At 44.0% G+C, this 14,890-nt stretch overlaps 1 protein-coding gene across 1 annotated transcript in view; it reads left to right on the forward strand.

Moving 5' to 3' along the window:
• LOC307255879 (myomegalin) overlaps positions 1-14,890 on the forward strand; it is a gene marked incomplete at its 5' end in the record, with an annotated part of 38,758 nt that overhangs the window by 9,251 nt on the left and 14,617 nt on the right. The window contains 15 exons of the mRNA XM_080034690.1: positions 482-535; positions 8,318-8,455; positions 8,551-8,670; positions 8,789-8,881; positions 9,276-9,500; positions 9,599-9,757; positions 9,849-9,950; positions 10,459-10,596; positions 11,003-11,182; positions 11,409-11,603; positions 11,699-11,872; positions 11,955-12,071; positions 12,173-12,244; positions 12,349-12,455; positions 12,575-12,714. Coding sequence (XP_079890816.1) covers positions 482-535; positions 8,318-8,455; positions 8,551-8,670; positions 8,789-8,881; positions 9,276-9,500; positions 9,599-9,757; positions 9,849-9,950; positions 10,459-10,596; positions 11,003-11,182; positions 11,409-11,603; positions 11,699-11,872; positions 11,955-12,071; positions 12,173-12,244; positions 12,349-12,455; positions 12,575-12,714 — 2,014 coding nt within the window. The remainder of the gene's footprint in view (positions 1-481; positions 536-8,317; positions 8,456-8,550; positions 8,671-8,788; positions 8,882-9,275; positions 9,501-9,598; positions 9,758-9,848; positions 9,951-10,458; positions 10,597-11,002; positions 11,183-11,408; positions 11,604-11,698; positions 11,873-11,954; positions 12,072-12,172; positions 12,245-12,348; positions 12,456-12,574; positions 12,715-14,890) is intronic.

Genomic DNA, 14,890 nt, shown 5'->3' on the forward strand with positions numbered 1-14,890 from the left:
TTTCCTGCTGTTTTGAATGACACCTTGCAACAAAGAGGACTCAAACTTTGACATATTCTTTCTCTAACCGGAGGCGTAGCAGTCGAACCCTGCACACTTTGTACGAGCCTCTTAATATTACTGCATTCCTCTGGACCACTATGTCTCCTCTGGTCAGACTTCTATTCTAGAAAGAGGCTCCTGAAGCAGCATGTGTGACATTCCGAAAGCTGATTCTAACAGCTATTAATGTTGGTCACATGAGCCAGTCACACAGACACAAACTACTACTTAAACCAACACACACAGGTGCACATGTATGCAATTGTTGACATGCTTGTACACACCCATGGAGCATGATGTCATCTGAAGAATGAGAGCTTTCTGTGAAGGGTTATTTGTTCAATTCCTTGTAACTGTATGTCTTTTTTTAATCTTAAAATTGGATTATTTTTTGATGAGTAAATACAGTAGGTTTACAGTCTGTGTCTTCAAATTACAGTTTTATCAGGAGGAACTTGGTCAAGAGAGGCTGCGCATCGAAGAGGAGATGCAGGTATGTGGAGACCCTGTATTTTTATGGAACAACAAGGCATTGGTAAAATTTTGGCAATTGAATGTAATATTTAAAAACAGCTTTGGTTCATAAGCCTTCACGTGCTATTATGAAGTTCTCCACCAAGTGTCAGAGCAGCATCACAGTTCTCATTGCTAAATGTCAGAGAGACTCTGCCTCCTTATGGAAAAGTGACACATAGCATTTTCACACAAGAGCCAAAGACTGCTGGTAAAACATGACATATTTGAATCGTTTGCCGTTCACAAGTAGTTTTTCATAAAATGACCCTTTGTGGTACAGAAACAACAAACCAACCAACATGCATTGAGTCTACTACAGAATGTTTTGTGCAAAAATACACAAATAAAAAAAATCAATAAATCTACTCTCTGTGATACAAGGACAGAAATGTAATTATGCTATAGCTGAAAGAACCAACTGTAAGGGCAAAAAGTAAGTAAACATACAGTGAACCATCCTGCAGTGTGCTGAAACTCTGCTTGTTTTTGTGCAATCTGACCCCGAATGTTTCACAAGTCATCAAGAGGTGAGGAACATGATGCAAAAACGAACATGCTTATTACTGTAATACTGCAAATGGAGCATCATGTGAGGCCTCCAGCAACGTACAGTCCATTTTACAGAGGGTTGAGCTCATCACACAAAGTGCTAGAATCTAATTACATTTACAGGCTTTCAACACACTTTCCCTGAGGACACATTTCCCTCTTGGTATATAATTAAACTACAAATGGCAGGGGACCAGTACCTTGATGTCAGCTCCCTGCACCCAGAGAGGGTTTTTTATTTTATTTTATTTGTAGTCCTACCAAATAATAAAAACCATAACGCTAATCTGCTTAGATTTTCCTGTTGTTGGTGCTGTTCTGTGCTGCTTAACTGCTTTTGAGGTGGCTGCAGCATGAATTCCTCACACTACAGTATTTTTTGCAAACATACTTGTTGTTTGGTTCATTTCTCACAACCAGCTGTCATTTTGGTGATACCTGCGGAATCATTTTAACTTGTAAATCAGTTTCGGTTGAGGGATGCAAATGTGCTTGGCATGCAACGCTCTCTAGTCAGATTTCACACAGGCTGCATGTGGGCGTAAACGTGTAAGAGACTTTCAATAGGAAAGAAGAGACATAACTTTAATATGAGTACAACAATGAGTGGGTGTTTGTTTTGAGGGGGGGCAGTGGCGAAGTAGGTAGGGAGATCGCCTCTGGAGTGCAGGGTCGGAGGTTCGATCCCCCGTCTCCCCGCCACATGTCGAAGTGTCCCTGAGCAAGACACTGAACCCCAAATTGCTCCCGATGGTTCAGAGAGCGCCTTGCATGGCAGCTTCTACCATCGGTGTATCGGCTAGAAAGCGCTATATAAGTCAAGTCCATTTACCATTTGATGGCTGAATTTGAAGCAGTGTTTTGGGAGGAATTGCACGTTGTGTGTGTGTGTGTGTGTGTGTGTGTGTGTGTGTGTGTGTGTGTGTGAATTCCCATGAGCTGCCCCCTTGCGTGTGTTCGTGCAGGCATCTCGCTGGTTAGGCATCTCGCTTAGTCGCTGATTTAGCGGGTCTGGTTTCAGCCGGGTTGTCAATAGGTCAGGTTGACTTCTGAGTGCTCAGCGACCATGACACTGATATCAGGTTGTGTTGTTTCAAACAGAAACCCGCCATAGGAGCTCTTAATTCAACTTAATTAGTTCCCAAGATATCACAGCCATTTAGATTTAATCAATGTTGAGAGAGAGAGAGAGGGGGGACGGCAGGAAATAATTATCATCTGAAACTTCGTAAAAAGCTGTAATAATTGGTGCACTCTAAACAGCCAAATGGTTACTTTAAACGTTTTGACATTTGCCAATTTTACAAAACATCTGATCAAAAAGAGGAAATGTTACAAGTCCAGACTGACAGTATGGTCCTTCTGTCGTGTGTTGTTGGCTGTCTACTGGCTCCTTAAGGCAAATTCTAATAAACATCTGATTTAGAGAAAATGACAAACAAGGACCTTGAGGCACTAACAAGATTGCACAACTCTAACATAACATACTCAAATGAGGACATACAGGCTCTGCAGTCTGTCCTGAAGCAACAAAATTGCATTGATGATGAAAGAATATCGTCAGGATTTTTCAACACTGCGTGTCTGCTAGGTAGTCACTGCGTGACAGCTTGACCATCTGTTTGTGCGCCCTCGGGAAAACACAAATTGTGGTCACTGTAGGGACAAACATGCACAGTCGAGGAGAAAGGCTTGGTTGTTTGAAAGTTACAGTCAAGTCATTGTTGAAATATCTGCACCATGGCAACAGTTATATAAATAACATTTGTCTTGAGGCAATAGCATGTTTTGACTTCAGTTACACTGGTCTGATGATTAAAAGACCAAAACCTTAACACCAGTATTATTATACTATTAGTATAGAAAAAGTTCAATAATATGTTTGTAGGTTAGCAAATCAACTGAGAGAGCTTATCATCAACAGCAAATCTATTGATAATGCATAATAAAATGACTTTAAGATGTTTATTTATTTATTTTTAGAAATGCTTTATTCCATTTATTAGGGTTAGGGTTAAAATAAAAGTCGTAAATGAAATCATGAAATTGTTACCAAAGCTGTTTTGCATTTCTATATGAAAATATATTGATACAAAAATGATATACTCTGTTAAGAACTGACTGCTATTCTTCCAGTAGGATAATAACCTCTATGCTTGGCTTATTTCTACATGTAACCTCAGGCAATCTTAACCTCACCTCACTGCAGCCATCCATAACTGCTGTAAATATGTATTGTGGTAGTAACCGGTTGTATTGCTCAATCATCATTTTGTGAGTGGTAGAGACAAAAACACATCTCTATGTCTTTACTCTACAGAGCCGCTTTTCTGATCAAATACTATTGAATGGCTAAAGGTCACTCAGGGGACCCTGGATACATGAACCCAAACAGAAAGAACATGACAATGAAACGATCAACATCATTGGTATGCTCTGTGGTTTAAAACTGTATGAAGTTGTCTATACACCACTCATAGCACAATACAAAAGGTAATATAGGCTAATGATTGCAAAAAATAAATGACAAATGCTAATAGTGATGTAGTAGGGCCTACAATGATTTATTTTTCTTATTTTTGTATGTCATAGGCTACAGTGCATTTTAAAGTAAATTACTGGAACATGTGTTTGTTTTGAGTGTTTATAGGCTATAGGATATTGAAAAATGTGTGTAAATAACCATGTGTCACCACTGTTGTCTGAATTGGCCATCAGACGTCAGAGCTCTCGTCGGGCAAATACACGAGCCTCCATCAATGGTGATTGTCTTGTTCCAATGCACAAGACATCTTTCGGTCAGTCTGTTTTCTCTGCAAAGGGGGCAAAACTGTGGAACCTCTTGCCCACTAGTCTAAAACTAGAGACTAATAGCAACACTTTTAACAGAGAACTTAAACAACGGCTCAAATCAAATCAACAGTGCTCACACAAATAATTTACAACTGGTTTATTGTTTGATCATGCTGCCTTTGTTTTACTCTACGTAGCCTATATATTTGACTCATTATATTGCTGCTCTGTACTCTATTGTATACAGCATTTTTAATCTTTTAATTATCATTGTTTTATCAGTATTTGATCTTGTTTCTGTTTTGTTTAGTTTATTTTGTTGTTTTTAAAAAAGCCTCCTGTGGACAGGTGTTGTAAACTAGCATTTATGCTAACACACTGTAAACAATGCATCTGGTTCGTCCAATGACATTGTCATGTCCATCCATGTCCAAATAAAATCTACTATACTAGGCTATACTATTATTTAATCTCATTATCACATATACCTAGGCTACATTGATACACCTTGAAGGCTACACAATGATAATTCGTAAGTAATACTAATCATTTGTATCCTACACATTGACTTGTAAACCTTGTAGGCTACAACATGCCATTGCAATGTTGTATGGTCAGGGAAAATAATAGAATCTCGCTCGCTCCCACTTTTATTACATTTTTCAGAGCGTCACTAATGTTACCAAGCGCTACTGAGCATTTCACCTGATCAGTCAGGCGAACAGAGCCTAGAAAACCCGGACGGGAGGAAGTAGCCTAACAGACTCCCAGGGGATCATCTCTCTGTCTCTTTACCACAAAACATAACAACAAGAAAAAAATCGCTATCTTTACTATTAGTTTTGTGTTTGGAAGCAAAAGTCACGGTTTTGAATCAGAATAATAGCAAATATAAAACAGTGAGCTTTTCTGTGCGACTGCACTGGGCTTCTCCACCCCCTTTACTCTGTGAATGGTGCGCTCCGCCGCTGCAGGTCTGGTTCAGGCAGACACATCGTTATCAGCCCGGAGGATCTCGGACTGCGCGGAGGACCGAGCCCAGTGAGCGCGTGCCTGCCTCGCTAGCTGCCGTTTAATGCTCTGAAATGAATAAAGAGCCCATCCTTCTCCTGGCACATACACCGGGGAAAGACTCAAAGGAACTGCACCAGGACGCCTGTCACTGTGGTGTGTCCGTGCTTAAAGGGCAGCGGATTATTACCTATTACCGGTTATGATTAACCTGACGCTCGAGCGGTGCGGCTCGTGTCTCCGTGACAACCGACTGATGGCGCAGAGGCGCGTGCGGAACTGTTGGAGAAATAGGAAATAGCGGTACGAATACAGCGCGAGGACGAAATACAGATACGGCTACATACGTCATCTGAGTAATGAGACATTATCATGACTATTCGTTGCGCCTGTCTGTGGGAGTGTTTGCAATGTTACCGATACACCTGCTGCACCTACAGCAAAGGACTGGGGATCCTGGGCTGATCTTTGAGTGATGGTCACAATATCTATTCGTCTGTTTTTGCCTCATTGTTTTCAGTCCTGCCAACAACCTCATATGCCATTCTGTGCAGGCATGACGATTGTCTCTTCTTGTTTACCTCATTATAAATTTTTTTAAGCCATTGAATTTGATGCCATTGCAAGGACTGATGTCACAAGGAGCTTTGCACTTTTTCAGATGAAAATTGTGTTTACTATGGTGCAGCTTTAACATTTAGCACTTTTTTGTAACCGCAAAATCACATTAAGGCTTCAGGTGTGCTGGTGTTAGAGTTAACAGGGTAGCCTATTCCACCACTTCTAGATAACAATTGCCCCCCTGTGGAATGCTTGATCTCAAGATGAAGGAGACGTGTCGCATCTGTGGACGCGAGCTCTGCGGCAACCAGCGGCGATGGATCTTCCACCCCACCGCCAAGCTCAACCTGCAGGTGCTGCTGTCCCACGCCCTGGGCCGAGAGCTGGCCCGGGACGGCCGCGGAGAGTTTGCCTGCTCCAAGTGCATCTTCATGCTGGACCGCATGTACCGCTTCGACACGGTGATCGCCCGCGTGGAGGCCCTGTCTATCGAGAGGCTTCAGCGGCTCCTGCAGGAGAAGCATCGGCTGAGGCAGTGCATCGGCGGGCTCTACCGGAAAACAAACTCAGAGGAGGGTGCTGCTGTCATGTTAAACGAGGACAATGAAGGACAGGGAGGAGATGGCATGGTGGACATTTCAGGTCTCACCCACGCAAAGTACTGCGCCCTCCTCCAGGACGACCTGGTCTACTCTCTGTACGAGTCCTGGGCTGAAGACGGTCTGGACTGTCAACACCACCAACACCACCACCAACAACCTCAGTGTCCTGCTGGTCCAGGGTCAGAGGTCACAGTTGCAGGCTCACATCGTTGCGTTCCCGGCACTCCGCGGAAGTGTCGGGGATGTTCGTACTGGCGGGTGGCAGACTCTGACTATGAAGCTGTTTGTAAAGTGCCCAGGAAGCTGGCACGGAGTATTTCCTGTGGGCCGTCGACCAGATACTCGGCTAGTGTTCTTGGAGGGAGTCTGGCTGGAGGAGCAGGAGGTGGAAGTGCTGGAGAAGAGAAGCACCTCGAAGATACAGAAGAAGCGCCCTCCTCTCTGACTCTGATCCCTGGTTCTCAGGAGCCCTCGAGGACATCAGACAGCGACCGTACCCTGGCTGGACGAGCCAGCTCCAGCCCCTCTGTAGCATCCCTAGAGACCACAGAGGAATACATTCAGCCTGGAGCCATAACAGATGGACTGCTGAGCTCCTCAAGGGAACCAGCAGATGACCTGATATCTGACTCCCTATACGATGAGCACATGGGAGTTCCACATAGCCCAGCTTCCTCCCGACCCAGCCTCTCTTTGGCCCTGTGTATGCTGCAGAGCTACGCTATCTACCGGCCAGTCCGGAGCTCTAAGGGGAGCAAGCTGCCAGTGCTGCTCCCCCCGCGGAGCTCCAGTAATGGAGGCATGGCTCTGGCCTTCCCTGATCCCATCCTGGGAATGTCTTGTGGGACTCCAGATGGCGAGCGAGACAACCACATGCCGACGCCTGAGCTGGAGACCCCGCTGATCAGGCTGGATGTCGGGCTGGATCAGCAGCTGACCCTGGCTGACATGGAAGATTTATTGAGAGATTTGTACAAAGAGTATCCTCCCCCAAAACCCCACCAGGTATGATACTTTGACAAGAATGGTGGCGGTGGTGGTGCGGAAAACCATGAATTTTACTAGGGCAGGATGAGGGCACTCAGTTGAGTTTTGGCATATGCACTGCTCATTTGGCAGGATCTGCAGCACTATGTGTGAGCAAAGTGAACAGGCTTTGATGTTTGACAGACAGCAAAGCCTGCCCACAAAACGAATATTCTCTTCTTACACTTTTAACTTTAATTAGTCTCATAATCCAGCTGTCAGTCATGTGAATCCTACCCAAAGCATCTCCTACAAGCCTTTACTCAGGAGGATGTGAGCTGCTGCTGATGCTGCTGCTGCTGCTGATGCTGATGCTGCTGCTGCTGCTGCTGCTGCTGCTGCTGCTGCTGCTTTTGTGTGTGTGTGCGTGTGTGATTGGTTTAGTTTAGTTGTCTTAATGAGGCAGGTGTGGGTTAGTTCACACGATATGGCCTAATTAGTAATTACCTAATGAGTGTGAGAGTGTGTGCAAGCACAACGAGGTCATTACTCAAGTCAATAAGTTTAGGAGTATATAGTGAGAGAATAGCCAATTTTAGTTTTGTTTTACAATTTAGTGAGTGCAAATAAGGGGCATGAACACAGCCTGCAGACCATGGTCTCCAAGCCTTTCCAGTTGTATTAACAGTGTGTGATCTGCGAGCCGGGGCTGCTAACCCGAAGTAGGTTAGATGGGGGGGGAGACATTAAGACAAAGTGACTCCACTTCTGGCCTATTTTCACGCTGAGCCCTTGGGCAAAGTGATTCACACAATGTCGGACCACCCAGTCATCTCAACACTGGTTGGCTAGTACAATGACATGGTTTTTAAATGAGATGTTAGTTTAATGCTTTCTATTTGAAGAAATAAAATAAAAATCTATAATCAAAATGACATCCTGTACTATAGTAAAGGTCGGAAACATTTATAGGCTGGTTATGTAAACATAGTAGTGGCTTTGAGTACACTCACTCGTGCTAACTCATGCATGCAGACACTATCATACCACTTCACAGGCCCTCTCCCCGCCATAGCTTTTTACAGTACACACATGAATAAGCACTGTATTTAAATGTTGTACACATATAACACAATCCTCTGTGAAAGTGATGCATTTTTCATGAATTTGAAACAAACTAAATATCTTCCCAACAAAGAAGTAGCTGCTGGATTAACGTCTACAACGTGTTTCTCTTATGACCTAAAATCTTGTAACCGTTATTCTCTTCACTACAGAGCCTGGTTGAGGAGCAGCAGAGTCAACTCAACCAGTATGAGTGTGCGGCCGGTCAGTGCGTCAGTGAGCTGCAGAAGGCCCAGCTCCAGGTCCAATCCCTGCAGGCCAAGATCCACGAGGGTGAAGCCAACAACATGGTATAGTGAATAAACAACACCTCATTACATATGCATGTGTTTGTTGGATCCACATCCCATGAAAGCCTAACGGTGATGCATGACTCCATCTGTAGAAGCTACAGGAGAAGCTAAACGAGATGGAGTGTGAGCTGCGTTCTATTCGCCAAGCTGCCCAGAGCCAAGAGAGAACCATTCAGGGCCTCACAGAGTCCATTGGCACCAAGGACACTGAGGTGAGGGTTTGCCTATTGTTGCACATGAAGTAGTGGATGAAGAGATGTCACCCAGTGTGAGATGATGATACCTTTATTTGCCAAGGCGCTCATACCTAGGATTTATTCTGTTTAAAAGGCCCAGGACCTGTACCAGCTGATTGAAGGGCAGAACACCACACTCTGCAAGCTGAGGGAAATGGCCCATCGCAACCAGCTAGCTCAATGCAAGGTGAGACATGCAGCACTCACTATTTACATATAAGTGAAACATTTCAAGCATTTATTTAGTTTTAATTTTTGATGATAATGGATTACAGTTCATGTAAATCTAACAAAGCAAACTAGGCTTCCATAACTATCCATAACTGTATTGAGTGCATAAATTAACATACTTTTCAGAAGGTCGAAATTTTTCTACTATAAATCCTTTTTTTGATTGGTCTTACGCACTATTCTAATATTTTGAGATACTGGACTTTTGCCTTTCATGTGCTGTAAGCCGTAAACATCAACATGTACCTGTATAGTGGTGCAAACCCTGATCCAGGATAATTCTTTATTGAGTGTGAGTAAATCTTACCTCCTTACATACTGACCTTGGTCCGTACTCATTCTTTCTCCAGTCTCCAGAGGGGGTCAGCGGGGCCTTGACGTTGGCCCATCTGCAGGGTGAGCTGGTGGGGGTGCAGAGCTCCCTGTTCTCCCTGGGTCTGGAGCTGGAGGCCAGTCAGAGGAGTCTGAGACAGAGCCAGCGGCAAGGAGACGACCTGGTGAGGTTCAAGGAGAGACTCACCTCGGACCTACAGGAAGCACTGCAGCACAGGGAGGTCACTGAAAAACACAACCAGGTCAGTGGTGTGTTTGTGAATGTGCGAGTTAACCTATATACATGAAAGAGGTCTCGGAGACAATGATTGACGCATTGTGGGTTGCCTCTTGTCTGCAGGACATGCGCTGCGCCCTGCAGAAAACTCGCTCCGAGCTCCAGGCTAAAGAAGCTGCACTGAAGGAGAGCGAGACAGAGAGACATGTAATGGTGCAGGAGAAAGACAGGAGCATCACACAGCTCAAATGCTCTCTGCAGGACAAAGAAGAGCAGTTACAGGTGACATACATAATCCCACACGCCTTCATCTAGTTACACACATACAGGCAAATATTTCTGATCGTGTCTGATCAAATCTTTTTCTCAATAGGAGTATTCTGAGATTTTGGATTCAACAGGAAGCTCCAAGCCAAGAGATGTCCTGCTGGAAAAACTTAAAGAGCGTATAAAAGATAGAGACAAAGCTCTGGAGGTAAAATACAAACACACACACTCACTCATATTCATACACAGGGCAGGGAAAGATGCCCTTGATACTTAAGACTACCCTTCTCACCTACTGTTCCTTGTCGGTCGCTGCACCATTATACTGTGTGATTCATGCGACAGTCTTTCCTGTACATTCAGTTCATGGGGAATAGAGAAGCTTTTCACCAGAATAGAGCGAAGTATGCCTCTTGCAGCAGCAGCAGTAAAGCAAACTCCTGCTCAATCCATACAGCAGTGGTACAGACTTGCTTAGTTGCCAGTATGCAGTGTGCTATTTTATATTTATAAAATAGCACGCTGCATATAGCCTAACCTTATATAATTGCCATAAAAAGGATTAAAAATGTCTTCACAATCTGATGAGCAGAAGCTTTGAATGCTGCATATCTCATCTTGTCACCTGCCCATCTTCATTGGAACATGTATATCACAGTTGAGCGCTCCCAGAATAGCAGCAGTGTGATTTTTCTTTTCTCCCCCTGCGCCTGCAGCGCTCCATTGATGACAAGTTCCGCTGTGTGGAGGAGCGCGAGGATCAGGTGAGGAGGCTGCAGCTGGCCCTCAGGGAGAAGGAACGAGACCTGGAGAGACTCCGCTGCATCCTGTCCAACAACGAGGAGACCATCACGGTAAGCCCACGACACACACAGTAGACTCTCTCAATAAAGCAATGTTTGAAAGACCACGCCCAGGTTCACCTCAATTTGCTCTTCAAAAAAGCCTCTTGAACCAAAGACGTCTGCCATGGTGGATTTGATCCAATTTTCATAAACCGAAATAAAGTCATGTGTCATGAACTTTTAATCATCACCAAATTTGGTAAACTGTCTTGGGGGAATAAAATACACATGTGTACAAAATGTCACAAATATCGGTCAACAAACATGGCCAAACATCGTTGCAAGGGCGGGTCACTGCTGCTAATTTTCCATAACTGTTTGACAAACAGTGGGATGTGGGTCTGTCTTGTGAACATACATGAGGTTTCTCATTTTTCTCTGTGTGCGGTTACCACCCTGCTATTGTGTCCATCAGAGTCTGGACGCCCTGGTGCGGGGCAAAGAGCTGGAGCTGGAGCAGGCGGCCGAGGCCTACAGGAACCTGCAGTGGCTCAAGCAGCAGAGTGAGGACAAGGAGAGAAACACTCTGAGAGAGAAAGACACCATCATCAGCCAGCTACAGGCCGCTCTGCAGGCACGCAGCCAGGAGACGCAGGTAACACGCACGCTCATCAAGGCCAAATTACACTGTCAATCAGAAGACACAGCAATGTGGCTCCTATTTGTTTGCTGTGTGATTTTGAAAGCTTTGGGGAAAAAGACTCAAAGTCACCAAACCTGTGCTACTTGTTTTCACTTTCATAAATACAACAGTAGTGCTGACACAGACTTATGTGGGTGTATGTTTTTTTCTTTGTGTGTGTGTGTGTGTGTGTGTACAGGATCTGACAGCCGCCCTCGTCGCCAGAGTTCAGGCTGCTCCCACCATGGTCGTGGAGGAGTTGAAGGCTCGGCTGGTGCTTAAAGAGAAACTGTTCCAGGAACTGCTGTCAGACCGCAGCCGCCAGTCCAGTGAACACCAGGCACAGGTCCAGGACATGCTCAACACTCTCAGCTCCAAAGACCAGTATCTACAGGTAGGCCCATGTTTTGCTGGTCCTACAAATGCAACTACACAAAAACAATAAATCAGCTCAGAATGCCCTCAACCATTTAATTGTTCTTTTCTCAGGACTACTCCTACAGGCTCTCCCTTGTGATTAGTGAGCAGACCGTCCAGCTGCAGGAGCTGCGCAGACAGCTGTCATTAGGAGAGCAGGAGCTGCGCAGGGACAAGGAAAGAGACATGGGAGGAGAGACGGAGCGTCTGCAGAGTCTGCTCAAAGAGAAAGAAGCCTTCATCAAGGTACTTATTTATATCAGCCATTGCTTTCTTCATAGCTTTATCCCCTGTACACCCGATCCTCACAGAATACTTTACTCATCAGGAACTGATGCAGAGCCAAGAGGAGGCGATGAAGACGTCCTCTAAAGACAGTGAGGCAGAGAGGAGGACACTCCAGGAAGAGTTTCAGCTGGTTCTGAAGAAGGAGAGGGAGGCTCAGGTATCAGTGTGTGGATCCTGTGATGATGCAACAAAATATGATCCATCAAAAAAATGGAAAGTGTATCTGACAAGTTCTATGTTAATGTCCTATCCCTACAGGAGGAGCTCTCTGCTCTGCATTCGTCCCTGGCTAACCAGCAGGCCTCTCGAGTGGAGACTAAGGATCATCAAGTAGGATTTGGCTTCATTCTTCTCAGCCATGTGGACAGTATTTGTCTGTTTGTTCTGATTAAGAGTGATGTATTATTTGTGTCTGTCCTGTTGCTCTGATCTAGTGTGTGCTGGAGCAGCTTGTGTGCGAGTACAACAAGCTGAACGATGCCCTGAAGGTGGAGAAGAGATTGTACCAGAATCTCTCGCACATTCACTCCAAGAGTGACAGGTAGGGAAAGCTGCACCCAGGTCTTGTGTGACCAATCGGTTTACTCCGCAAACAGTAAGTTGCAGTTTTCTATTGTTTTGTTTTTAGATTTTTACCTTTTTCTATTCCCTTTTCCTCAGCTCGGAGAAGATCCAGGCCCTGCACACTGAGCTGGATTCGGTTCAAGCACTCCGCAGACAGCTGGAGGAGGTGCTGGCCAGGACCCGTAACATGGCCCTGCTGCTGGAAAGGGCAGCCAATAGGCAGCCTGACTTTGGAGGTGGGGATGGGCAGGGTCCAGCCTCCATGGCCGCGGGGGGCACTGTCACTAACACTAATGCTCTCTGATGTTTTGTATGAACACAGCACTGTTGAGTGACATGGACACTATTTATGTGAGAAGAAGCTGCCAGTAGCCACTGATTATCAGTTTTAAGAATTTCTTTGTGTGGAAAATTCTAGTCTTAATTGGGAGTAAAAATCAAAATCTGACCTGTCAGGCTTCCGGCAGCTTCTTCCAGATAGCACAAGTACTACTCACAGTAGCATAAGCCTGTTCAGACTAACCTCAATGGTATGAAGCAGCAACGTGTGCAACCCAGAGTCTTATTTATCTATTTATCAATATGTTGTGGTGTGTGAATATGTGTTTATATTGTTTTATTTTTTTTAAACTGCCTGCGTATTGCTTTGCGGTGAGATTGTTCTGTTCTGTATTGCCATTGCTCTGTACTGTCTTCCACCGGTGTCACTCTTCCAGCCTTACTGTCACAGTGAAGTCACGTCTTGTGGAGAAACTCAAGCTCATGCCTTACAGTGAAATGTCTCACCATCCACCATTTGTTTTTTAAATCATCTGTTTGTGAGCAGGATGTGTGCACTTACCGACGCCCAAGATACAAAGGCCGAAAAGATGGCCAAGTAGTTCCATTCCAGTTTAACCTTTGATTGCTTTCATATACAGTTTTATAGCGTGAACCTGCTCTGCACTAGATACATTTTAGCATGACAGATATGCATGAACAATTAGGTCAGCTGCAGTAGGTATCAGGTGGCAGGTGATAACTTTAAAGTACTGTCATGGTTATTTAATATATGTGTTGTTTTAAAGTTCATCTGCTTGTTGAACTAAAGTTCAGCTTCATAGTAAGAAAGCAGGAAAATATACAATTGAGTACCTTTTATTGTTTGAACTATGCTCTCTAAAAATCACATGAGATGTGAATGCCAGATACAATTCAATATTTATATTAGTTACATTTTCTCTTTGGATTTGTGTCCTGATCTCTCATCAAGCCCTTATGGATGGAATCCTTGTCACCACTTATTTTTTTGTATTTTTAAATGCAACACAAATAAAAAATTTGCTCGCTTTTTGTCAAAAGCACTTATGTTTGTTGTGTATATTTGGGAATTTGTATTAAGAATATCCCAAACCTGATATCCCTCAGTTGGTCCTTGATATACCTTCCTTTACTCCCCCAGAAATCCACCCAGTCATATAGTTAGTCCACTTCAACCTCCTCATGTCTGCCTTCTAGTTTGTCCTAACATGAATACTTAGCCATAAAAACACATTCTATAAATGTGAAATAATGTCACAAACTGAAATATGGTCAAAAACATCTTACATATTGTTGTTAAGAATTCAGTTTTAATGTATAATATAAACATTGAGATAATGCTATAACTTGTATAACCAGACATTTCCCATCCAAAGAAGTGTGTTCCCATCATGTCCTTGCTCCCTCATGCATGAGATTGTGGCATGGTTTTCATGTTTGCATGGCTGTTCTGCTGCAGTGCCACTAAAATGCAAAATTCACTAAACAAGGCCAGCTCATGGGAACGTCCCTGTTAGAAAAAAAAAATAATAAAAATGTAAAATCCACATCCCTTCAAATATCATACGACATGCACAGTTTCTACTGCAACAACATACACAGTTCCTACATGTTCCCGGTAGGAGAGTGGTGTTGATATGTAGAGCCCCGGTGTGTGAACAGGGCCCCACATTCATTCAGCCTGCGTAGCTTACTGAGCACATTGTTCAATCAATAATAACCCAGCACTTTCCTACCATGAATATCCCGCCAGTCATGTAACTTGTGGCACAAAGACATAGTATAAAATATACAGTATATATTTTATACAATTTCCTTTTAGGGTGGAGACATTTATCATTACTTGAACTACCCCTGAGTTTGTATTAATACCATAACACTTCCAAACAATGCAGACATCTGTAAATACACACCCATACACAGAGGATTCACATGTGGCACAACACACTGTAGTGAATGAAGTATGTTATGCATGTGTGTCATTCAGGCCTATTATGTAAAACTTGGCACACAATCACCACCAACCGTTCATGTGAGGGAACGAAAATGATCCAAATCCTTTCGTCTCAGTTTAAAGCATACCCCTCTTTCTCTTGAACACACACACACACT

This window comes from Ammodytes marinus, assembly GCF_949987685.1.
Source record: "Ammodytes marinus genome assembly, chromosome: 9".
NCBI lineage: Eukaryota > Metazoa > Chordata > Actinopteri > Uranoscopiformes > Ammodytidae > Ammodytes > Ammodytes marinus.